We start from the raw sequence: 25,321 nt of genomic DNA on the forward strand, positions 1-25,321 counted from the left end.
AAGCTGAAGGCACTGACATAGGACACAGACCTACAAAATAAAACAGGAAGCACACGACAGACAGAGACACAGACGCAGACTCATAAGCAGGCATACCGAATATAACACATAGAACTCAAACAATAATAATCATCATCATCAACAAAACACCAGAGAAACAAAACGTTCATACAAAAATAGACCAGAACTCAGAATGCTGGGTCAATACTGACCCAGAACTGTGACACTAACAAGGCATACAAGTCATGAACTCTAGAGCTGGATTGTAGTGGTCACATGTCTCAGTTGCTATAATGAGATCCACAGGGGAAAAAGAAAGATACATAAGGTCCTTTCACTGCTGAGACAATATCAGTCTGGTATCTTGCATCTGTTTTTCTCCCTGTTGTACATTCTGGCTGTTGTAGTCAATGGTGCTGGATTTTTATTTCTATTGTTGAATGATGACTTAAAATGTGAAGCTTAATGGTTATGTAGAAGTTCAGAAGAATTTGCAGAGGGTAACCAAGTGTCATAAATGTCCCTGGCCAAATTTTGGTACAAAGTAAAGTTTGGTGCAAAGCTCACATTTAGACATCTTTAATTAGTGTCATTAATTTACCTTTTACTTCGATGGAGCAAATGCATTAAATTTAATGTGACAGATATAACTTTTGGTGGGCATATAGAATTGGAAAAATACAAATTTCTGTATTTTGCTATCATGTTTACTGCTTATATTCTAATACTCTGCAGTAATTCAACCATAGTTTGACTCATCTGGATTAAGAAAAGCCTCCATGAGCCTATGTATATTTTCATTGCAGCTTTGTTGTTCAACTCTGTTGTGTTCAGTACAAATATCTACCCCAAACTTTTGATGGACTTTTTATCTGAGAGGCAGATTACAACTCATTTACTTTGTAGCTTTCAAGGATTTATTTATTACTCTTTAACTGGTTCAGAGTTCTTTCTCTTGGCATCCATGGCTTATGACAGGTATGTGTCCATATCTAAACCTTTGCAATATAATACTATATTATATAGTATTATAAAAGCAGCTGTCAAAATTTTATTGGTTTTAGCTTCTGCCTGCTTGTCAGCTTGTGCCATCAGCTGTAATTATAAACACTTCACAAATCTGCAGTTTCACTTTAAATGGAATTTTTTGTAACAATGCAATTTCCATGCTTTACTGCGTAACTGTGGAAACACCATATTTAATGTATGGTGTATTAATTCTACTTAACACTCTATTCCTTCCTTTATTTTTCATACTTTTTACTTACACAAAAATATTTATAATATGCTATCGAAGCTGCAGAGAGGTCAGGAAAAAAGCTGCACAGACCTGTTTACCTCACCTGCTCGTTTTGATCAGCTTCTCATGTTTGTGTTCATATGATAGAATTATAACTTGAGTGGAAATTGATTTATCCCAAACTGCACGTTTCATAATTACTTTACAAGTGGTTTTGTGTCATCCTCTCTTTAATCCAATTGTATATGGACTGAAAATGAAAGAAATCTTTCAACACCTCAGGAGGTTGTTTTGTCATTGCGTCTTATGTGTCAAAACGAATGTTGGAAGTGCGGTCATTTCCTTTGTGATTCAAGTTCAAAGGCCTGACTTCTCTCCAGAGTAGAGATTTCTTTGTAGAGCAGATACTGTACATATAAAAGATTATCATTAGCAAATTTTTGAGTTAAATAGTCTAATAAATAATGACATGTGTCTGTGTGGAACTGAGGTACTTTGCAGATATGTTTCTGTATTTATGTAAAATTCATATAAATTTCTGGTATTTATGTATATTGTGCTCTGCAGAAATAGCTCCCAGGCCTCTGGTAGAGGACCCAACTAAACTACAGAGCACAAACCTTAACGAGAACGACCAGAAGAGACTAACGGCGGACAGCAGGGAGAACACACGGGTGAGACATGGTAGAAACGCAGATGAGGCAGGGTGGAATACACAGACGGACCAGCAACTACAATAACGGAGGACATGACTTAAATACACCCAGAGAAACACAGGGGAATTACACACAGGCGGTGGACACAGCTGGGAATGATCAACAAGACGAGACAGAGGTAAAACTGAACACACTCACATGAGACCCAGACCTTCACAATAAAACAGGAAATGAGAACACCACACCAAGACGCAGACCTGACACTGAGAGACAGATAGAATGACACATGGAACCTGAACTAAACTAAACGTGGGATACAACCGAGAACAAATCCTTAAACATGAAACTCAAATAATAAACATAATCATCATCATAAACACAACAAGAGAACAAGAAAACAATACCTGATGCAAACTAAAACATAATAACCTCAAACATGGAATAACAAAAACATGAAACTCCACATACTGGGTCCAACGGACCCAGACCCGTGACAGTACCCCCCCCTCAAAGGGCTGGCTCCCGACAGCCCCAAACAAAAAGCACAAGCACCAAGCCAGGGCGGGCGGAGGGGGCCCAGGAAGGAGGGCCCGAAACACAAAAAACCAGGAGCACGAGAGTCCAGAACCAAAACATGACTGTTCACTAGTCCATAACACAGTCAGGGGGCCGACCACGCACACAGCAACGGCGGCGACGGGCAAACAGTTCTGGGGGCCGACCGTGCACACGGCAACGGCGGCAACGGGCAAACAGTTCTGGGGACCGACCGTGCACACGGCAACGGCGGCGACGGGCAAACAGTTCAGGAGGCCGACCGTGCACACAGCAACGGCGGCAACGGGCAAACAGTTCTGGAGGCTGACCTCTTGGAAGGTAGTGGCGGCCACTGAGCAGGTCCGGAGGACGGCCGCGATGCCAGCGGCGGCTACGAACTCTTTCCGAAGGCCATGATGCCATCTTAGAGGCCCGGAAAACGGCCGGCAGAGGCGAGGCGGAACGGGTCGAGCTGGCACTGACGGCGGCGTGGCAACCACAGGACCAGACGAGGCCGGACCAGACGAGGCAGGACCAGACGAGGCAGGACCAGACGAGGGCGGAGCTGAAGCCGGACCAGACGTGGATGAAGACACGGAGGCTGGACCAGGCGCGGATGAAGACACAGAGGCTGGACCAGGCGCGGACGACGGCAGCGGGATGGCTGCGGAACCCAACGGCGGTGATGCTGCAGCAGGTGAAGTGGAGATGTGCTGGCTGGGTCCTCCAGGACCGTCAGCAGGTGTGAGGACGTGCTGGCTGGGTCCTCCAGGACCCTCAGCAGATGTGAGGACGTGCTGGCTAGGTCCTCCTGGACCGTCAGCAGATGTGAGGATGTGCTGGCTGGGTCCTCCAGGACCACCAGCAGATGTGAGGATGTGCTGGCTGTGTCCTCCAGGACCCTCAGCTAACGAGGCGTGGTGCTGGGTGGGCTCCTCGGACCCTCCAGCAGACGTGGCATGAGGCTGGACGGGCTCCTCGGGCCCTCCAGCAGACGTGGCATGAGGCTGGACGGGCTCCTCGGGCCCTCCAGCAGATGTGGCTTGAGGCTGGACGAGCTCCATGGGCCCTCCAGCAGCCGACACTTGAGGCTGGCTGGGTTCTCCTAAACCCCCAGCAGCCGACACTTGAGGCTGGCTGGGTTCTCCTAAACCCCCAGCAGACGACACTTGAGGCTGGCCGGGCTCCTCAGGCCCTCCAGCCGACGAGGCAGGACGCTGGCTGGGTTCACCTGAACCCCCAGCTAACATGACTTGAGACTGGACGGGCTCCTCAGGCCCTCCAGCCGACGAGGCAGGACGCTGGCTGGGTTCACCTGAACCCCCAGCTAACATGACGTGAGACTGGACGGGCTCCTCAGGCCCTCCAGTGGAACCAGTCTCTGAAGCAGCAGGTACGGAGACCTCTGCCAGTGTGGACACTGGCTGGGACTGAGCAGCACAGTGGCTAGACTCAGGCAGCAACAGTGGGATACAGTCCTCAGAGGGCTGAAAGTGTTCCCCAATACACTCAGCAGAGGACTGAGGCGGACGGGTGAACTCACTTGAACTCTCAGGGGGTGCTGAGAGCCGAGACTGTTCTGGTGAGTTCTCCGGTGAGGCTGCTGGTGCTGGCGTCTTGACCTCTAGGGGTCCAGAGTTGGCTGGTGACTGACACCCAGCCTCTGGGGAGGCCCTAGAGGGAGCAACTGTCTCTGAGATGGCCAGCTTAAATGAACCAGCAAAATTTTGTGTGGAGTGTGTTCCCTGCTTGTAATGAGGCTGTGAGGATAAAGGCTGGGTAAATGAGTGGACAGGCTGCTGAACTGGTGGCAACTGAGCTACAGGTAGCGAAGTAGTAACAGGTGGTGGAGTGGCTGGCTGAACTGATAATAAGGCTGATGAATCTCTTGCCAACTGAGCTATTGACTGGGCTATGGACTGTAACATGGTGTCTACTGGGTCTGACTGTGACTGTAATGGAGGTGATGATTGAGCGGCTGACTGAGTTAGCGACTGCTGGGCAGCTAACCGAGCTACCGGCTGAGCAGCTGACTCAACGAACACAGCCCCGGTATAAACAGTCATATGAACTGGTGAAACAGACGGAGCGTCTTTTCCACTCACCACAGCTGGCAGTTCCGAAGTCCTAATCTCCGGCTGTGGGGCGACGCGCCGACGGTGCGATCGTCGCTTCCTCCCGGGCAAAACCTCCGGCGGGCCGGGCAAAACCTCCGGCGTCCGGCTGGGTTGGGAAGCGGTAGCGGCTGGTGGGTGTAGGTGAAGTTCGTGAAGGATGAAGTCTTGCACGAGTGGGTGTAGTGAGTCCAATAGCCAGGGATAATCTGTGAGCAGCTGTTGCAGTCTGGCTTCCAGAACGTGGAGGAATGCTTCTCCCTCATGCTCTAGCCACAGGTTGATTATTTTTGAAGCGGAGTTCGTGATGAGGTCCCGAAGCTCCGTGGGTGGGGTGAATGCCGCTGGATCCATATCTGGCTGGTCCGTACTGTCACGGCGAGTGAGGTGAGCCGTGTGGAGGAAATGAAGGAGGATCCAAATGCAGGCAGTCGTGAAGGTGTAAAGGTGGTTTATTGAATATGAAAGTAAATACAAACGGCAAATGGAGCTAGAACTAAACTATACTGGGATCAACTAAACTACAGAGCACAAACCTTAACGAGAACGACCAGAAGAGACTAACGGCGGACAGCAGGGAGAACACACGGGTGAGACATGGTAGAAACGCAGATGAGGCAGGGTGGAATACACAGACGGACCAGCAACTACAATAACGGAGGACATGACTTAAATACACCCAGAGAAACACAGGGGAATTACACACAGGTGGTGGACACAGCTGGGAATGATCAACAAGACGAGACAGAGGTAAAACTGAACACACTCACATGAGACCCAGACCTTCACAATAAAACAGGAAATGAGAACACCACACCAAGACGCAGACCTGACACTGAGAGACAGACAGAATGACACATGGAACCTGAACTAAACTAAACGTGAGATACAACCGAGAACAAATCCTTAAACATGAAACTCAAATAATAAACATCATAATCATCATCATAAACACAACAAGAGAACAAGAAAACAATCCCCGATGCAAACTAAAACATAATAACCTCAAACATGGAATAACAAAAACATGAAACTCCACATACTGGGTCCAACGGACCCAGACCCGTGACACTAACAGGCTGCAGGCTTGGGGTGCATTCCAGGAATGCACCCCCACACCCTGGGAGCATGAGAGAGTTCGTACCTTGTCTTATTGTAGGATTAACGTAGCTATGTCTGTTTCAGTTTAAGTGCTTCTTTACATATAGTTTAATAATAGTTTAATAGTTTAATTATTTATATACCACATTTAATTACAACAGGAGCGTTGACCAAAGTGCTGTACAAGAATACAACATACATAATAAAACAACTTAGAGTATTAAAAGCAAACACCAAATATGAATTAACAAATAACAAATAACTCTCATGCTGTATTAAAAGCCAGTAAATAAAAATGTGTTTTAAGATAAGATTTAAAAAGATTGACAGTAGGAGCCTGTCTGATGTGTAGGGGTAAATTATTCCACAGCTTAGGCGCTACGACTGCAAATGCTCGATCACCTCTATGAACCAGCCTCGACCTTGGTACAGCTAAAAGCAAAAGATCACTTGATCTAAGAGATCTAAGGGGGGTATAAGTCTGCAAGAGGTCAGACAAATACCCGGGAGCCTGTCCATTCAGGACTTTGTAAGTATATAGATGAACTGTTGGATTTTCCAGACCAGCAGGTTAAGGGAAGTTGTTTATGGGGTCACACTCTGACCCTTTGATCTCACACACACACACACACACACACACACACACACACACGCACACACGCACGCACGCCTGAAGTATAAATAAAGACCAGGGCAAAGCTCAGGGCGAGTCTCTGAGACTGCCCTTGCTAGCAAGAATTCTGTGTCTTTCTCTTCTCTGAGTCTTTACTGAAGAAGTGTTTTAGAATATTTTCCCTAACATTTATTTGGTCCTTCGTAGCTGGATCAGAAAATATCAGAATTGTTATCTGTTACTCTGTTCCAAGATCCAGCACTGATTCCTGACGCCGTGGGGAGCCAGCACCGAAGCCTGTGCACAGCCCTCTTGGACGAGGAGAGAGCCCCAGGACGTTAAATTCGGGTCTGGGCCGGTGTTATAATCTGGTCCACGGTGGTGGGATTCAGTCCGATGATCCGAATCACCAGTGAGACGTCGGAGAGTGAGAAACACTATTTTGGTATATAAGACGGCCGCAAAGGTTTAAAGAAACGTGATAAATTAGGTTGGGTTCGCCGAAAGGAGCTGAATTAGACTTAGGTTTTAGAGGTAGCCGAAATTACTTCGTGACAAATTCAAATGAAAACACGTTGAGACAGAGGAATTAAAATATGTTGGGTTCGACGGAAAGAGCTGAATTAGACTTGAGTTTTAGAGATAGCTGAAATTATCTCGGGACAAATTGGCGCGCAAATGTCTATGTGTGTGTATGTGTCTGGAAGTAAGTTGATTTTATAGCACAATACGCTGCTGAACTACTTCCATTTTTGTTTTCTTTGCTGAGGCTCATGTGCTGGTGACAAAGGAGAACGGTTGAGTTTCATCTCATAAAACTGATACCGCTTCACCGTTAGGGTGAAGTCGAAGGCCGTATCAGTAAACCACTCTGAAGTCAAGCGTGCCAGCGACGGCCCAGCAAAATCTTTGAAAATGGGTGATAAACAAGTAAAATTAACACCTGATGAGAAATGTCTAGAAAAACAGCAAGCCGGAGCAGGACTAATCCAAAAGAAAGAGAGAGGAATGCATAGTGGAAGAGCAAGAGGTAGAGGCAGAGCTACACACACCAAACAGTGACTTTAACACTACATGCTGGAGGTGTGGAAAAGAGGGACATTTTGTACGTGACCGTAAGAAACAAAGAAGACAGTAACTCAGAATAGGATAGCAGCTCAGCTGAAGAGAGCAGTTCAGACTAGGAAGAACATAATAATCCCTCACCCAGTGAAGATTAGAGATCACAGTAGTTTGAAGTAGTTTAAAAAAGGGTTGGAACCGAATAGATATAAATGCAAGAGGAATAAAGTGAAATAAACAAAAAGCTAAATTACAACTTCATTTTAATGCATTCAAACTAATAATAAAAAGGATAACAACCTATAAACTGGTATTAATAATGAAAGCAGATAATTCACACAAACAGAACTATGATAACTGTGATAACTGGAGTGTGCAGCGTTTCCGTGAGCAGTTTTCCTGCATCTTGACTTGTGTGTAGAGTGTTCATAACATCAGCATTATGTTTTGTTTATTTGTTTTGTTGGGTTGAAAAATAGTTAAATAAACTGGTGATCATATTTATGGATCACCATGGTACATATCATCAGCCATGTGATTTATTTACGCAGATGAAAAAGTGAGTGTGAATGTGTCTGACGTCACAGTGTTTTTGTGCGCTGTGTAAAAATAATTGTTTTTGATTGTGAGAGCGGTGATTCTGCAGGTCACCAGCTATTTAAAAAAAAAAAAATACAAACAAAAAAAGAGTGAAAAAGAGACAAAATTTACATTGTAGATGAAAAATAATTATAGGAAAAAGGTTTTGTGTTGATCAACCAAGAGCAACTACAATCTTATTTTCTGCTTTTAAGAAAGGACGGTTCACAAAAACAGAGAGAGAGAGAGAGATGTGTGTTGATTAAGCAGTGATGATAATAATGAAAGTCTCTCAGTCTGTCGTTTACAGGTGGGGAACGGACCTGGATCAATTCTCCACGGGCAGCAGTCGGAAGAAAATTATAGGTTGAAATCATTAGAAAAAATTAGAAACACCCAGCCAGAATTTTTTGGCTGAATTGTTTTGCAGCTTCCCATCCTCATCCTGAACAAGCAAGCTCCAAGGAAACTAATCTCTCCCTGAAGACACCGAGTGCAGTTTCAGAAGCACGAGCATGAACATCAACTGTGGACAGGAGTCCAAGAGACAATACCAGAGTTCTGAGCAGAGAGGTCCAGCAGCGCTGTGGGCAAACGGCATCAGAAAGAGAAGAACCACCATCTAGATTGGATGGATGGAGATGCGTTTCCAGCCAGCTGCAACCTCACTGTGTGTGAAGGACTTTTGAGAAGACTGTCTGAGTTTGACATTTGCCATGTTTGGAGTGAGATGGCAATAAGAGAGACACGGGACAAAGCTGAAAAAAACTGACTGCCATTGGACTGAAAAGTGGGAGAGAAGGAAAGGAGCAGAAGAGGGCTGAGGCTGCTGTTTTAGTGTGGGGAATCAAATTAGGTTAAGGAATTCGGGGAGACAAGCGACTGCCTGGAAGTGGAGGATTGACACAGTGTCCAGACCACCACAAAAGGGGGAGGAAGACAAGCACTGAGGTATGCAACCGTACTGTTAGAAAAAATGGAAAGGTGACACCACACATGCAGATAATATGCACCAGAGATAAAAAATCATACACAAAGTGTTACACATTAAAAGAGGGCATTTGTAGAAGGGATTAACAACACACAGTGTGGTTGCCGATGGTAACCTGCAAGCATTTTGGGGTTTAGCTGTGCCTGACTATGACAGTTTTTCATTTAGATGTTTCTGAAACAAAAATTTGGAGTGAACGGAGTTTTGTTTCAGAAAGAAAAAGGGGGGGGGGAAGGTACATGAAAGGATACATAAAAACAGAAAATGTATTAACCCTACTAACACAAACACAAGAGAGCTTATGAAGATTAGACAACATCTTAAGCGTGTGAGTCTGTTTATCATCTTGTCCAAGTCTCTTAGTGTGATGCAAAGACCAGTGGACTCATAGCACATTAGTTAAGAAATGATCAAATAATAGCAGAGAAGTGTGTAGGAAAGGCAACTTTAAGAACATGCCCTGCTGGAGATGCAGCTCCATAGACATGCATTAAACCTGCCTAATAACACAAACACACATGCAATGAAGATTAGCTTGTTAGCTTTCATCAGTGTTAAAATAGTGTCAATTTAGCAGACACTTGTTATCAAATACTGAATTTATCCAATGCAAAAAATTGAATCTCTAGGTTGCAGGACAACAGTTTAACTTTTGTGGGAAAAAAGATCCTGGTTTGACCGACCAGTGATCAGATAATAAATTTAGTTGTTAATATAGTAAATTGGGAGAAGCTTCCTGCTTGATTGATGCAGCACAAGTAATTTACTGTATGAGGGAAATTGTCTTTTGTGATACTATTTTGAACATGCTTTTCTGTTGTCCTGTCATCTTAGTGGGTTAATAGCTGATATGCAAATTAGTTGATCGGTTTTAGATTAATGAAAGGTGACTGAATTCTAGCACGAGTGAATGAGGTGTGTTGGAGTTTGTTGTGTGTTGAGTGGAGACTCTAAAACACTGAGTTTCCTGTTTTGATGTGCGAGTGAATCCTGTACCTAGATACACAACTCTGAATACGTCAGAACAAACTTTTTTTGTGAAGTGCATGACACATGTCACATGTTTTATGATGAAGGGAAAAAGGAAAACTGAATAGATCTGTGGCCTAAATGAGTGAAGAGCACAGACCTGGTGTTTAAACTCATAGCTAATAAGACATTAGGCTTATGTTGTGTGTTGTGCAGCTGATGGTTGGTTTGGAGTGAATCTAGCTGATGATTGTTTTGTTGTGAAGTTGAGCCTGCCACTTAGTATGATGGTATGATGAACCATGCTAATGGTATTTACCCTCCTGAGATGAGGATCTTGTGTCATGACTTAACAAGGCCTTTTTATTTTGATACTTTCACAGTGAACTAAAAGTTTTGTTTGATAACCTCTGTTATTTTTTCATTTTTCATTTTTTGAACAGCCACTGATTCTGTTTTTTCTTTAAGCAGATCTGCACGTCGGGAATTAAAAGCGCCACACGTCGTCAAGAAAATTGTTGCAAGTGAGTTTCTCCACATTAAAATGGGCTCAGGAGAAAGCCACTTATTTGGGACAATTATTAAAATGAGCATCCCTGCCTAAAAAGGATTCAGCGAGGTAATCCGATCTAAAGTTTTTCTTTTTCTTTTGAAATGACGTCATTTTGCTGAAAGTGGAAACTAAATGCGACGACAGGTTCCACTATCAGCAAAGAAAGAATGAATGTGTCATGGTCCTGGGTCGGTGACCCAGCGCTTTTAGTTTGTTATCATTTTCATGATGATGATTGTTTTAGTTCTGTGTTATATTCGGTCTGCCTCTGAGTCTGCGTCTGGATCTGTCTGTCTATGGTGTCACCCCATCTGTTTGTGAAGCTGTCTGTTTAGATCTGTGTCTTGTTTGGTTCCCCGTGTCTGAGTTTCCTGTTTTATTGTGAAGGTCTCTGTCTGATGTGAGTGTGTTCAGTTTACATTTCCCCTGTCCCGTCAGTTCTGATTTCTCCCAGCTGTGTTGCCCTCCTGTCCCTCATCCCCTGATTACTGGTGTGTATTTAAGCCCTGTGTGTTCTCCTGCCTGTTGTCGGCTCGTCTGCATTCATCCGTCTACCTCTGCGTTCTATGGTGTTCCTGTCTCTGCGTCTCTCTGCCCCGCACCCCTTTTGTATGGTCTCAGGTTTGTCACTTAGTTTCTCCCAGTTTAGGTTTCCGTTTGTAAAGTACTCATACCTCGTTGCCTGTTTTTGTCACCACCACCTTTGTAAATAAAACATCACTCGTATCATCAGTTTGCTGCATCTTGGGTCCTCCTTTTCCTCCACACCACACGGCTCCCTCCGCCAGCCGTGACAGTACGAGCCGACCAACATGGACCCAGCAGCATCCGCACCTTCCCAGGAGTTTCGGGAGGAATTAATTGACACTGTTTCAAGGTTGGTCAACTTATGGCTCGAGCACGAAGGGGAAGGGTTTCACCGCGCGGTAGAAGCCAGGATACAGCAGCTAATCTCTGCCCACTCCTGGCTGCTGGACTCGCTTCACCCGCTAGCACAAGACTTCCTCCTTCATGAGCTGCACCTTCGCCCTCCAGCCGCTACCGCTTCCCAACCCAGCCCGGCGGTGAAGGTTTTGCCCGGCCCGCCGGAGGTTTTGCCCAGCCCGCCGGAGGTTTTGCCCGGCCCGCCGGAGGTTTTGCCCGGCCCGCCGGAGGTTTTGCCCGGGAGGAAGCGACGATCGCGCCGTCGGCGCGTCACCCCACAGCCGGAGATTAGGACTTCGGAACTGCCGGCTGTGGTGAGTGAGAAGGACCCTTTTTCTGTTTTGGACTGTGTGACTGTTTGTTCCGGGGCTGTGTTTTTTGAGTCAGCTGCCCCGCCGGTAGCTCAGTTAGCTGCCCAGCAGCCACTAGCTCAGTTAGCCGCTCAGTCGCCACCTCCATCACATTCAGCCTCACTACCCATAGCCCAGTTACAGTCACAGTCAGATTCATTAGACACTATGTTACAGTCCATAGCCCAGTCAATAGCTCAGTTGGTAGAGTCCATCCAACCCAAAAAGCACTGTTTTTCACCTGTTCATGTCCAGCAGAGAGACACGCCACATAACGCAGTAATCAGTCCCCAACAGCTGGCCAGTACAGAGACTGTGACGCACTCCAGGGCCTCCCCAGAGGCTGGGTTCCAGCCCCCAGCCGACTCTGGACCCCTGGAGGTCAAGAAGCCAGCTGAGGACTGCATCCGGCTGTCGCTGCCTGAGCTGAGTCACTGCTCTGTGCAGCCGCAGTCCGCTTTGTGTTCGCCAGAGGCCCGTGCGCCTGCTGGTTCTGCTCTGTCTCTGCCAGAGGTCCCCGTGCCTGCTGGTTCTGTCTTGTTCCTGCCAGAGGCCCGTGCACCTGCTGGTTCTGACCTGTTCCTGCCAGAGGCCCGTGCGCCTGCTGGTTCTGTTGCGTTCCTGCCAGAGGCCCGTGCGCCTGCTGGTTCTGTCCTGTGCCTGCCAGAGGCCCGTGCGCCTGCTGGTTTTGTCCCGTGTGTTCCAGGGGCCCCTGTGCCCACTGGTCCTGAGACTGTTCTCGCTGGAGGGCCCGAGGAGCCCGTCCAGCCTCCCGCCTCGTCAGCTGGAGGGCCCGAAGAGCCCGTCCAGCCTCCTGCCTCGTCAGCTGGAGGGCCCGAGGAGCCCGTCCAGCCTCCTTCCGCTTCCTCGTCAGCTGGGGGGCCCGAGGAGCCCGTCCAGCCTCAAGTTTCGTCTGCTGGGGGTTCTGGAGAACCCAGCCAGCCTCAAGTGTCTTCTGCTGGGGGTTTAGGAGAACCCAGCCAGCCTCAAGTGCCGTCTGCTGGAGGGCCCGAGGAGCCCACCCAGCACCACGCCTCGTTAGCTGACGGTCCTGGAGGACCCAGCCAGCACATCCTCACACCTGCTGACGGTCCTGGAGGACCCAGCCAGCACATCTCCACATCATCTCCTGCAGCATCGCTGCCGTCAGGTTTTGCAGCCGTCCCGCTGCCGTCATCCACGCCTGGTCCGGCCTCCGTGTCTTCATCCTCGCCTGGTCCAGCCTCCACCTCAGTCTCGTCTGGTCCAACCTCCGCTTCGCCTGGGGCTGCAGGGGCCACGCAGCCTTCGGGTCCCCTACTACCACCTTCACATCGTCGGTCGTCTGCCAGGCCGCTTGTTGGGCATCATCACCACCGTGGCCGCCCTCCGGACTTCTGTTGCCACCCCCGCCTGCTGCGTGGACGACCTCCTACACGCCGCCGTTGCCGTCTGCACGGTCGGCCCCCGGACCTGCATTTGCGCCGCCGTTGCCGTCCGCACAGTCGGCCCCCTGAACTGTTTCCCCGTCGCCGCCGTTGCTGTCCGCACGGTCGGCCGCCTGAACTGTTTCCCCGTCGCCGCCATTGCTGTCCGCACGGTCGGCCGCCTGAACTGTTTCCCCGTCGCCGCCGTTGCTGTCCACACGGTCGGCCGCCTGAACGGTTTCCCCGTCGCCGCCACTGCCTTCCGCATGGTCGGCCCCCGGAGATGAACTATTCTAGGCTCCTGAGTTGTCAGCCTCCGGGCCGGCCTCCTGAACTATATTTTGGGACCCTGTTCGGGGACTCCAGTGTGTGTTGTGTTTTGGTCAATTCTTTTGGGTCGCTGGAGTTTTTTTTGTTTGGTGTTGGTCCCTCCGTCCTGGTCCCCCGCCGCCCGCCCTGGGTTGGTCGTCTGTTTTTGTTTTGGGCTGTCTGGAGCCAGCCCTTGCGGGGGGGGTACTGTCATGGTCCTGGGTCGGTGACCCAGCGCTTTTAGTTTGTTATCATTTTCATGATGATGATTGTTTTAGTTCTGTGTTATATTCGGTCTGCCTCTGAGTCTGCGTCTGGATCTGTCTGTCTATGGTGTCACCCCATCTGTTTGTGAAGCTGTCTGTTTAGATCTGTGTCTTGTTTGGTTCCCCGTGTCTGAGTTTCCTGTTTTATTGTGAAGGTCTCTGTCTGATGTGAGTGTGTTCAGTTTACATTTCCCCTGTCCCGTCAGTTCTGATTTCTCCCAGCTGTGTTGCCCTCCTGTCCCTCATCCCCTGATTACTGGTGTGTATTTAAGCCCTGTGTGTTCTCCTGCCTGTTGTCGGCTCGTCTGCATTCATCCGTCTACCTCTGCGTTCTATGGTGTTCCTGTCTCTGCGTCTCTCTGCCCCGCACCCCTTTTGTATGGTCTCAGGTTTGTCACTTAGTTTCTCCCAGTTTAGGTTTCCGTTTGTAAAGTACTCATACCTCGTTGCCTGTTTTTGTCACCACCACCTTTGTAAATAAAACATCACTCGTATCATCAGTTTGCTGCATCTTGGGTCCTCCTTTTCCTCCACACCACACGGCTCCCTCCGCCAGCCGTGACAGAATGAATGAATGGAAATAAAAAACAAACTGACTGACTGGTAAAAGCTGACAGGACTTGACCACGACTCAAGGTTAACCTCCACCTAGACAGGACAAAAGGGTGGATGAATTTATGTGTTTTTTTGTTACAGGAGCAGAAAGATGACAGCAACATTCGAGGTTGCATGACGATTTAACCTTTTAAATGCCATTTTCTCTGTCTGTGAATTTACCATGTGTGTGTCATTCACTACCTTGTGTTGCTCACAGCGATTACTGTGAGAAAGAGTGTATACACCTGCGCAGCACTAACATTTCTTTTTACAGCAGATGGTTAATCATGTGTTTGATCATGTGATTTATAAGAGGATTAGTTAATGTTTTTCTACTATAGGATTCCTGGGTTTATATGTGAATGACATTTTTTCCACAGCTAGGGATGGCTAACTTTATGGTGTTTTTATGGCACCTCTGGAATGTGGATGGCCGACGCCTGCCCACCAGGATAATCCATGTGTGTTGCTAATGTTTGTTTTTCTAAAAGTGCATGTGGAAGATTCAGCAGAAGTGGACAAGTGACATGAGAAAAACAAATAAGGGATGCAGTGTTTATGGAATAGTTGAAGATGGGCTATTGAGCTCATAGTGATTGATGAGTTGAGTGACTTTGCTTAAGAGAAGTCACTGATCACATTAATGTTAACTGAGCACATGGGATGATCCATGTTTGAGGCAAATTATGGTAATAATTGTAGTTTACTGATTTGAGAAAACCTGCACATGACACTTGTCTTGCTAGTGCTGAATGCTTATTACTTTTATGATATAATTGTTTATAGGTGTGAAGTTTGACTTCACTTCCAGATTTTGCTTTCCAGACCATGATGGTGTGTATGCAGGCGGAGCCAGTTTTAAAGCAAATTTAATATGCAAAACACACTAACATTTTTGTTGCAAGATTATAGGTCCAGGGTGGTGCTGCTCCAGGGGAGGAGATACCCTGATGTTGCCTGGGATATGATCTAGCTGACCTTTTTCTTCAAGACAGGAATTTGATTTTGATGAGTTGACTCATGGGAGTGTCCATGTGTCAAAAGTAGGGATCCAGGATTAATATGAAACAATGAATTAACATTAAATTTTGTTTTATATGATTTTTGCAACGATTTGTGTGATTAACAGTTTATTTACAGGTATTAAACCTATGCAAGTGGTGCATCCATGTTCAGATGAGGCTTTGATGGCCTATAAGTGAAGTTCACTGAACTAAAGAATGTGGTTTGATGATTGTTGACATGCTCTCCAAATAGAAGTTTTTCTTCCTAGCAAGGCAATAAAGGTGCAGCAGTAATCTCCTGAGAAATCTTCAGAGGCCCAGTGAGAAGCGAGAACCATTCCAGGCATAGCTGACAGCCCAGGCAGTGGTTGAGGTCAAAGGTCAAGCTGGTTGGGGCCCATCATGAGATCAGACTTTGGAGCCACAGCAAGGACCATGAAACTGCGTTGGAATGAGAGCTGTGCCATGGGGTTTTCCAGAGGCCAACAGAGGAGATTGTGGACAACAGACGGCACCTGAAGGATGAGGGGAGCGTGCCAAGCTCCATCGACAGCGCAGAGGGAGTCTAAGGATGGCATCATGATTCTGTGAAAGCACAGGAACCAGAAGCTATGGTGGTGATGACAGCAGTTTCCTATGAACATCACCTAATGCTGTGTCACTATACTGTGCATACGCTGGCACATTGAAGACTGCTGGGATCATAACGCCAGTAAGATAACTGGACCCTGCACCTTTTCCACAGAGGGGTTTTTCTGCAGAGGATGGACAGTAGAAGAGTCATAAGTATTTCCTACCGCAGGATAAAGGCCTGAAGTGAGGCGATGGGGGGTTGATAGAGGCCAATTCAAGTGCTTCTGACCATTTCAACTGCCTGCAAAATAGCGGAGAGACCCTCCTGGATTTATCAGAGCCACTGCAAAGAGGTCGAGGTCCCAGGAAACCCCGGCACCCTCAAGACAGCACAATAGAGAAATCTCACACTTGGTTGTTTCAGTGGTGAGGGGGGGGTGCTGATTGAGCCCCCGTAGGGTAAGCTCGCACTTCAACCTCCAGCCTCTGATCAACTCTAGGGCAACCAACTGCGAGGTGTGACGGACCTGTGTGCAACCATGGGAAGGTGGACCCTCTTGGTTACCTTGACTACGACGCTCACTTTTACAGGACCCCAGCTGGTGCCGGAAACAGCTGAACCAGGAGGAAGGCAGAGAAGATGGACACACGACAACTCTCACCTAAGGGATATGACGCAAGACCACATCCCTCCGTGGATGAACAATGCCTGGTACCGTTATATCCACGACAGAACAAAAGCAGAATCGGCAAATACAGACTATTATGTCTGTTCCCATCTACCCAGCACAGCAACATACCCCACACTATATATGTTCCTGGACTAACTCTCAGGGAAGAATTACTCTATGATACTAGCAGAGAAAGGGGACTTTGTGTCCTCTTCAACAACACATGCTGCATTTACATAAAGAAGACGCACATTCATCAAATATGACTGACGCCCTGAACGTTTTGAGACAGATCCAGCAGGCCCAAAATCAGGACTATGTAAGTGATACAAGTGACTGGTTTTTTTGGCTATACACTGGCTCCTGGTTACAGGTGCTAAAAAGACTACTCATCGGAGTTGGGATATTTTTACTTTTATTTTGTGTCTTTGTAACGTGTATATTGCCATGTATAAAACTCATGATTAACCGCGTAATATTTTCTACTGTTGCTGCATAAATAGCCATGACAAGTGATGATGATGATAATGACCCCGACCTGTTGGAACATGAAGTCTTTGTGTGATTAATGACGATGTGACAGAAAATGTACAACAAGATGTTACAAACCGGTATCTCACTTTAAGTTTTACTGACAACAGGAGGGAATGTCAAGAGGAAATTGTATTTAGTAGTCAGTATAATCTTTTAGTGATATAAGTTTGCATATGGTACAATACTGCATGTAGTTATTTGTATTAGGAAATATTCAACCATGTATACTTAGAGGCATATAATTAATTGTGTGTGATCTCTAACAGGCTGCAGGCTTGGGGTGCATTCCAGGAATGCACCCCCACACCCTGGGAGCATGAGAGAGTTCGTACCTTGTCTTATTGTTTTACGGTAGGATTAACGTAGCTATGTCTGTTTTAGTTTAAGTGCTTCTTTACATATAGATGAACTGTTGGATTTTCCAGACCAGCAGGTTAAGGGAAGTTGTTTATGGGGTCACACTCTGACCCTTTGATCACACACACACACACACACACACACACACACACACACACACACACACACGCACCACTGAAGTATAAATAAAGACCAGGGCAAAGCTCAGGGCGAGTCTCTGAGACTGCCCTTGCTAGCAAGAATTCTGTGCCTTTCTCTTCTCTGAGTCTTTACTGAAGAAGTGTTTTAGAATATTTCCCCTAACAGTACACACTGATATCCTCCCTTCATTGTAAATAGGATCAAGAACAAAGCGTTTTCAATGGAAGAAACATTCAGTCAGAAATAGGTCACCACACCCATCAACAGATCTTTTTTTTCTGGGACCTTGTCAAAGCTATCACACCCCCCACTGCTGTACAGATACAATATTATCTGTATGGCTGTCATACAGGCCTCATAAGTCAACATGGAGGCTTGTTTGTAACATATACAATCTCTTCTGTACCATGTTTGAACAGGACATTTTTTACCCCAAAAGTCCAGTGTAATTACTGCTTTCCATACTCAACTATGGTAAATGGAAGCTATTCAATTTTATATAGCGCTTTTCTAGGTAACCATGCAGAAGTTTACATTTAAACTACTTTTTTTTTACCTCACCTGCATGACTACCTTAGAATCACCATGCATGACTTTAGGCCTGTGATATGAAAGAGTACCCCAAGAAGACACATACTGTACAGGCACAAAAAGAACATGCGTGCACTCTACACAAAACAAAGAAATATCTTACTGTGAGGCAAAAGTGCTAAACAAACAGTACACCACCAAGCAGCCCATTAAGAATACAGTGCCCTGCATATTTGAAAAACTGAGCTTCACAGCAATTTCACTGAACTCAGAACAATATACTTCTGATGTGACTATGCCGACTATCAGAATCAGAATCAGAATACTTTATTGATGCGTAGGGGAAATTATGTTGGTTACAGTGCTCCAGTACAAACAGTAACAAAAAAAGACAATACAAGAAGTAAGAAATAGCACAATATATACAATATATATATACATATAAGTCACTTACTAATAAATATCTGAATAAGAAAAAAGAGCATGTGCAAAAAGCGTGTAGCTATTGGCGTATACAGTATTTTAGGATGAGTTGTACAGGGAGATTGCTACAGGCAGAAATGATTTCCTGTGTCATTCAGAGGTGCTTTTTGGTAATCTCAGACTATGATCAATCTTAAATTTAATAGCATCCTCAATGACAGCCGCCTTTGTGCAGCACAACTGAAAGTCACTGCCTTAAATAATCAACTTATATAACAGACAGTTAACTTATTCATTACTAAAGCCACTGAAAATAATCTCCAGAGTTGATCAAATCAGACTTTTATCTGCTTTTCAACAGTGCACTCTTGAAAAAATAAAGTGTTAGATTGTAATGAGGTACGAAAGATTAAAAGCGAGCCAGCCAACTGTGATAACAAAACTTACAGCAGTTCTATGTTGCTGGTAATTTTTCTTGAAGTGAAATAGCCTATATCGTTAATTTTGTGAATTATCTCAGTTTTATTTATGAGATCTGAGAATAGATGAATAGAGAATCGATGTTCTCCTGGTTTAATAAATAACTCTTTCCACAACATTAGCGTGTAACCAACACTCCAGCCCACCATGTCCATTTCCTGCTTTGGATAAACAAAGCGTGCAATGAGCACGCATGCAGAAGTTGCAATACCACCATGGTGAGATAATATATACATAATTAAATCCATAAAGTCACTACTCAAAAATGAAGGTGTAAAATACATTCCAGGGTCCTTCTATGGCAGAAGCATTTAAGCAAGATGGCTCATATGTATTTGCATGTAAATGTGTTAGTGATGTCTGTTTAAACATGTTCCTTTGATTATTTTCATGTTGGCTTGAAATAAAAAATCTCCCCCTGCTGTTACTGCAGCTTAGTGCAACTTAATGCAACTTGTGTGTCCATGTCATGCTTTGGGGAGGCAAAGCGTAAAAAATTGGAAGCCATGGGCAGTAGTTGGATTGAGTAGGTGGAAGTAAAGGAGAAAGAATATGGAAAAGCAAGTTTTCACATTTCTCTGCAGAGAAACCGAGTAGACCATTATTGCTGTGATAGGAATTATGAGGACAACTAGTATCAGTAAGTAGTATTTTTTTTTTTATCCCAAGTGGGACTATAAAACTTCACATCCATCTTCCATCCTGTTACTCCAACCATCAGATTTTTAGCTGCACATGGAAACAATCTAAAAACAAAAGTAAATCAAAAACTGACTTTCATTTTCAGCTCTCAAAATCACTGACAAATGAAACTACTGGTAACAGCAGATCTTGTTCATCAAGTTTTCATTAAGCCACTAAATACCACTGTTATAGAGTGAAAGCTACAATTATCTAAATAAAAAAGAAATGAACCAGATTTAGAGCATTGGTAGACTAACAGAAAAACTGAGTACACTGAGTGTATCAACTATTTGACTGATTGTTAACTTCAGCCTTTCCAGCAAAGCTGAGTTATGCACCCCCTTTTTCAACTTATTAAATTACAGCTAGACACCAAGACTGTTGTCTGCCACATCCTGCAGTCACAAAGGATCTCCATGAAGTCATTATGCAGAGTTTGTTGGTTGTGCAGCTGACGGTACTATTTCAGTCATAACCAAAATATTGATTTAAATGTAACATATATAGCAACATATCAAAAATTGAATTGGAGGAAGAAAATTTTCAAGACAACATTTGCACAAACATTAATAAGGCCTACAGGTCAGGGCCTCTAGGGCTTGGAGGAACTGGTCACATTGCAGTCACTCTCTTGACGTAATGAGATCCACAGAGAGAGAGAAAAATGATTCATAAGGTCCTTCCACTAACTTCCACTACATTTCACTGTCATGTTTTCACATGTCAAGATGACGGTGGATCATTGAAGACACACCTGGTGTCTTGTGTTTCTATGAAATTCTGATCTCATCTTGTTCTTTCTGCCTGTAATATAGTCTGACTGATGTACTAATGTTAGACATTTGGTTTTATTAGTCAATGATGAACTGAATTTAACAAATATAACACTTGATGGTTATGCAAAAGGGTAAACAAGTGGTACAAAATTTCTTTCACTGTATTGTGTGTGTTGCTTACATTTAGATTTCAGTCTGCTTACAAACCATTTAACTTCATGGCAATTGATAATGAATTTAATGTGACATATATAACTTTTGGTGGGCACATTGAATTGGAAAAATACAAATTTCTGTATTTTGCTATCATGTTTACTGCTTATATTCTAATACTCTGCAGTAATTCAACCATAGTTTGCCTCATCAGGATTAAGAAAAGCCTCCATGAGCCTATGTATATTTTCATTGCAGCTTTGTTGTTCAACTCTGTTATGTTCAGTACAAATATCTACCCCAAACTTTTGATGGACTTTTTATCTGAGAAGCAGATTACAACTCATTCACAGTGCAGTTTTCAAGGATTTATTTATTACTCTTTAACTGGTTCAGAGTTCTTTCTCTTGGCATCCATGGCTTATGACAGGTATGTGTCCATATCTAAACCTTTGCAATATCATACTATTATGAGAAAAACAACAGTCACAGTTTTGCTGGTTTTAACTTGGCTTCTGCCTGCTTGTCAGCTTGTGCCATCAGCTGTAATTATAAACACTTCACAAATCTGCAGTTTCACTTTAAATGGAATTTTTTGTAACAATGCAATTTCCAAGCTTTACTGTGCAACCCCAAAAATATCATATTTAATATATGGTGTTTTTATACTACTTAACACTGTATTTCTTCCTTTGCTTTTCATACTTTTTACTTACACAAAAATATTTATAATATGCTATCGAAGCTGCAGAGAGGTCAGGAAAAAAGCTGCACAGACCTGTTTACCTCACCTGCTCGTTTTGATCAGCTTCTCATGTTTGTGTTCATATGATATAATTATAACTCGAGTGGAAATTAATTTATCCCAAACTGCACGTTTCATAATGACTTTACAAGTGGTTTTGTATCATCCTCTCTTTAATCCAATTGTATATGGACTGAAAATGAAAGAAATCTCTCAACACCTCAGGAGGTTGTTTTGTCAGAGCAAATTTAAATTATCTGTCAGAGCTGATGCTGGAAGTGCAATAATTTCCTTTGCAATCTAAGTTTAAAGATCTGACTTCTCTTCAGTGCAGTTTTTTGTTTTTACAGGTGATATACATTACACCTGTTGTTGTTTTTATTATTATCATTATTGTTTATATAAATATTACACTATAATATTATACTGTAGAGTACTGATGTACCTTTATTAATTTGCATTGCATTTATATATGTCTGTATTCTTTTATATACTTGTGTGTCTACTGTATACTGTACAAAGAGAGGGTTATAGTTAGTATACCAATAGTACATAATACTTAAACTGATTAACCTACTTATCCTGCTTGCTGAACATATGATATGCATTAAAATAATGCAATAGCTTTACCCTTTTCACAACAATAGCTATTCCTAGCAGCTGTGATCATATTTAGTTTCTGATTTTGTTCTTTTTCAGTAATTTCTAGATACACAGATGATATCTAAAATATGATATTATATATGATTATAATATACTATAAACAGACACTATCTCTGTTGTCATGATTTTATAGGTTATTCACTTAAATTTTTTCTGCACCCTGTGTAGTCTTTCGTACCATCAAATCTTATTGGCACTGACCATTTTTAATGTCTGTCACCATCAGAGATGGGCAGTAACGCATTACTGTATTCTGGTTACTTTTTTCAAGTAACAAGTAAAGTAAGATATTACTATTGCAAAAACGGTTTTAGTAACGCTGTGTTACTAAAACTGTGATTTTTGTGCGAGAATGTCTCATGACAGTGACATAAGCGAGTGCGACATTCGTGACAACAGCTGTGTGCAGATCAACAATGGATCATATATCGAGTGCGGGAGAGAGTATGAGCGTGGAGCGTTTAAAGCGTGGAAGTACTGACCTTACTTTGAGTTTGATTCCATAAAAAGTGACAAAAACATTAGTGTCCATTGTGCGTGGGAAGAAAACTTTTCTTTACAGCGAAAAAAACTCCTAAACTTCCAAGCAAGCACCGAGTGTGCTACGACGTAATGGGAAATTCACAGTAATTCAGTTGAAGAATCACTTGTGGATTCTTCAACTGACCGCCGCGGCACACCTGCACCAGGGTAAACCTCCGCCTACCCTACTCCGTGAGAATAGAGCAACAGGACCGCTAGTCTTTGATTTTATTTATTTCCTGTTGTGTTTTACTTGCATCTATTTGAAAGAGTGAGTGTAAACACAAAAAATATTTTATTTTATGTGCTGGAATGTGCAGAAAATAGGTTTAAATGTTAAACAAATTTCTTCCAGTCAGAGAATGTTGCATATAATAAAATCTTTGCTTGATGCATACAGGGAGTGCAGAATTATTAGGCAAGTTGTATTTTTGAGGAATAATTTTATTATTGAACAACAACCATGTTCTCAATGAACCCAAAAAACTCATTAACATCAAAGCTGAATGTTTTTGGAAGTAGTTTTTAGTTTTAGCTATTTTAGGGGGATATCTGTGTGTGCAGGTGACTATTACTGTGCATAATTATTAGGCAACTTAACAAAAAACAAATATATACCCATTTCAATTATTTAGTTTCACCAGTGACACCAATATAACATCTCCACATTCACAAATATACATTTCTGACATTCAAAAACAAAACAAAAACAAATCAGCGACCAATATAGCCACCTTTCTTTGCAAGGACACTCAAAAGCCTGCCATCCATGGATTCTGTCAGTGTTTTGATCTGTTCACCATCAACATTGCGTGCAGCAGCAACCACAGCCTCCCAGACACTGTTCAGAGAGGTGTACTGTTTTCCCTCCTTGTAAATCTCACATTTGATGATGGACCACATGTTACGATTCGATGTTGTCAGTGTTTTGTTTTAGGCGTGACTGTTATGTGTTTTCTGTTTTACTTTGAAGGTCTGTCTTATCTCAGTGTGTTCAGTTTACGCTTCCTTGTCTCGTCAGTTCTGATTTGCCCCAGCTGTGTTTCCCTCCTGTTATCCATTCCCTGATTGCTCCCTCTATGTATTTAAGCCCTGTGTTTCAGTTTGTCATGGTCGTGATCTCCCCCCGTGTTGTAAATAGTTTATTGTATATAGATGTAAATAGTTGTCGATACTTTTTTAACTCGTTAGCTGTAGGCGTTAGAAGCCATTTTTCTTTGGGAACCTTTTCTCCTGTTTTTGGTTAGGGAGGCAGGTAAGACACCTGTAATTTTCATTTGGGGTTTTCTGTGAAGGTAAGCCAGCTGCATTTCATTTCTAGAGTTTTTGTTTGTTTTGGCCATGCTCACCCTGATGCCTGCTACCTTTTGGGACTCAATAAACTGACTGGCTGTTGTGAAATCCGTGGTAGCTGTTTTTTGTTGGTTCGTCCTCCTTGAGAGCAGGGAGTGTGGGGGGCATTTTTTCCTTATTTTTATTTTCCTTATGTCGCACGCCGGTTCCCTGGGCTGGGGTGTAACACACAGGTTCTCAATGGGGTTCAGATCAGGTGAACAAGGTGGCCATGTCATTAGTTTTTCTTCTTTTATACCCTTTCTTGCCAGCCACGTTGTGGAGTACTTGGACGCGTGTGCTGGAGCATTGTCCTGCATGAAAATCATGTTTTTCTTGAAGGATGCAGACTTCTTCCTGTACCACTGCTTGAAGAAGGTGTCTTCCAGAAACTGGCAGTAGGACTGGGAGTTGAGCTTGACTCCATCCTCAACCCGAAAAGGCCCCACAAGCTCATCTTTGATGATACCAGCCCAAACCAGTACTCCACCTCCACCTTGCTGGCGCCTAATAATTCTGCACTCCCTGTAAAGTTAAAAGATTAAAACTAATAAAAACAAGTTTTAAAAAGAGACTTTTCCATTTGATTACATTTTGTATGATGGATTATGTAGAGAAAGTAGAATTGGGCAGAAAGATCTATTGCTTTATCACCTATTCAGGTTGTAAATCGTGTTTTTAAAAAGTAACTAAGTAATTACTTTTGAAAATAAGTAATCAGTAAAGTAACAGGATTACTTTTTGGGGGAAGTAGTAAGTAATTAGTTACTGATTACTTTTTTCAAGTAACTTGACCAACACTGTGTTAAGTGACGGCTGTGTGCAGACAGGAATAGGACCCAAGGTGCAGACTCCAGAGACAAACTTAAACCGAAACAGCTTTAATGCTGAACTCAAACATAACATAACTGGAAAAAAATCAAAATAAACTAACACCGGCGGACTGACAAGATAAGATAAGATAGAACTTTATTAATCCCTCGGGTGGGTTCCTCTGGGAAATTCGACTTCCAAAAAAAAAAAGCACAGCAACGACCGAAGTTACAGTTACAGAATTGTTATATACACACACACACACACACACACACACACACACACACATATAAATACAGAGACAAATATAAATAAAATATACAAAGGGGATAAATAGAATAAATAGGAATAAAAAATAAAAATACAAGTGAATTGCACATTTCAAGTATTGAGTCTATTGCACTGTTGACTATTTACAAAAAGTATTGCACAAGGTATTGTACAGTGAGGTGAAGAGGCACTACAGCTTAGTTGTTCCCCCCTCCTTTGTCCTCCTGTTTCCCCTCCCTCTCCCCTCCAGAGAGGAGTTAAACAGTTTGATGGCGTGTGGGACAAAGGAGGTGGGACAAAACACAAAGCAAAATAAACAGTAGCTGTTTTTTGTTGGCTCATCAAGGGGAAGCGAAACCAGATACATTAACATCAGACATGG

At 43.8% G+C, this 25,321-nt stretch overlaps 1 protein-coding gene and 1 pseudogene across 1 annotated transcript; both read left to right on the top strand.

The window, feature by feature from the left end:
- The first annotated feature begins 517 nt into the window (after nucleotides 1–517).
- On the top strand, nucleotides 518–1,625 carry LOC146650629 (olfactory receptor-like protein COR2; annotated as a pseudogene).
- A 19,124-nt stretch (nucleotides 1,626–20,749) lies between these two features.
- On the top strand, nucleotides 20,750–21,643 carry LOC146650630 (olfactory receptor 6N2-like). Its single transcript, XM_085383586.1, has one exon. It carries the CDS (start codon nucleotides 20,750–20,752, stop codon nucleotides 21,641–21,643), a length of 894 nt encoding a protein of 297 aa, XP_085239712.1.
- Nucleotides 21,644–25,321: the final 3,678 nt, after the last annotated feature.

Source organism: Rhamphochromis longiceps, linkage group LG16 (assembly GCF_057381845.1).
Source record: "Rhamphochromis longiceps isolate RC_006_pf linkage group LG16, R_longiceps_female_GT1.1, whole genome shotgun sequence".
NCBI classification, from domain to species: Eukaryota; Metazoa; Chordata; class Actinopteri; order Cichliformes; family Cichlidae; genus Rhamphochromis; species Rhamphochromis longiceps.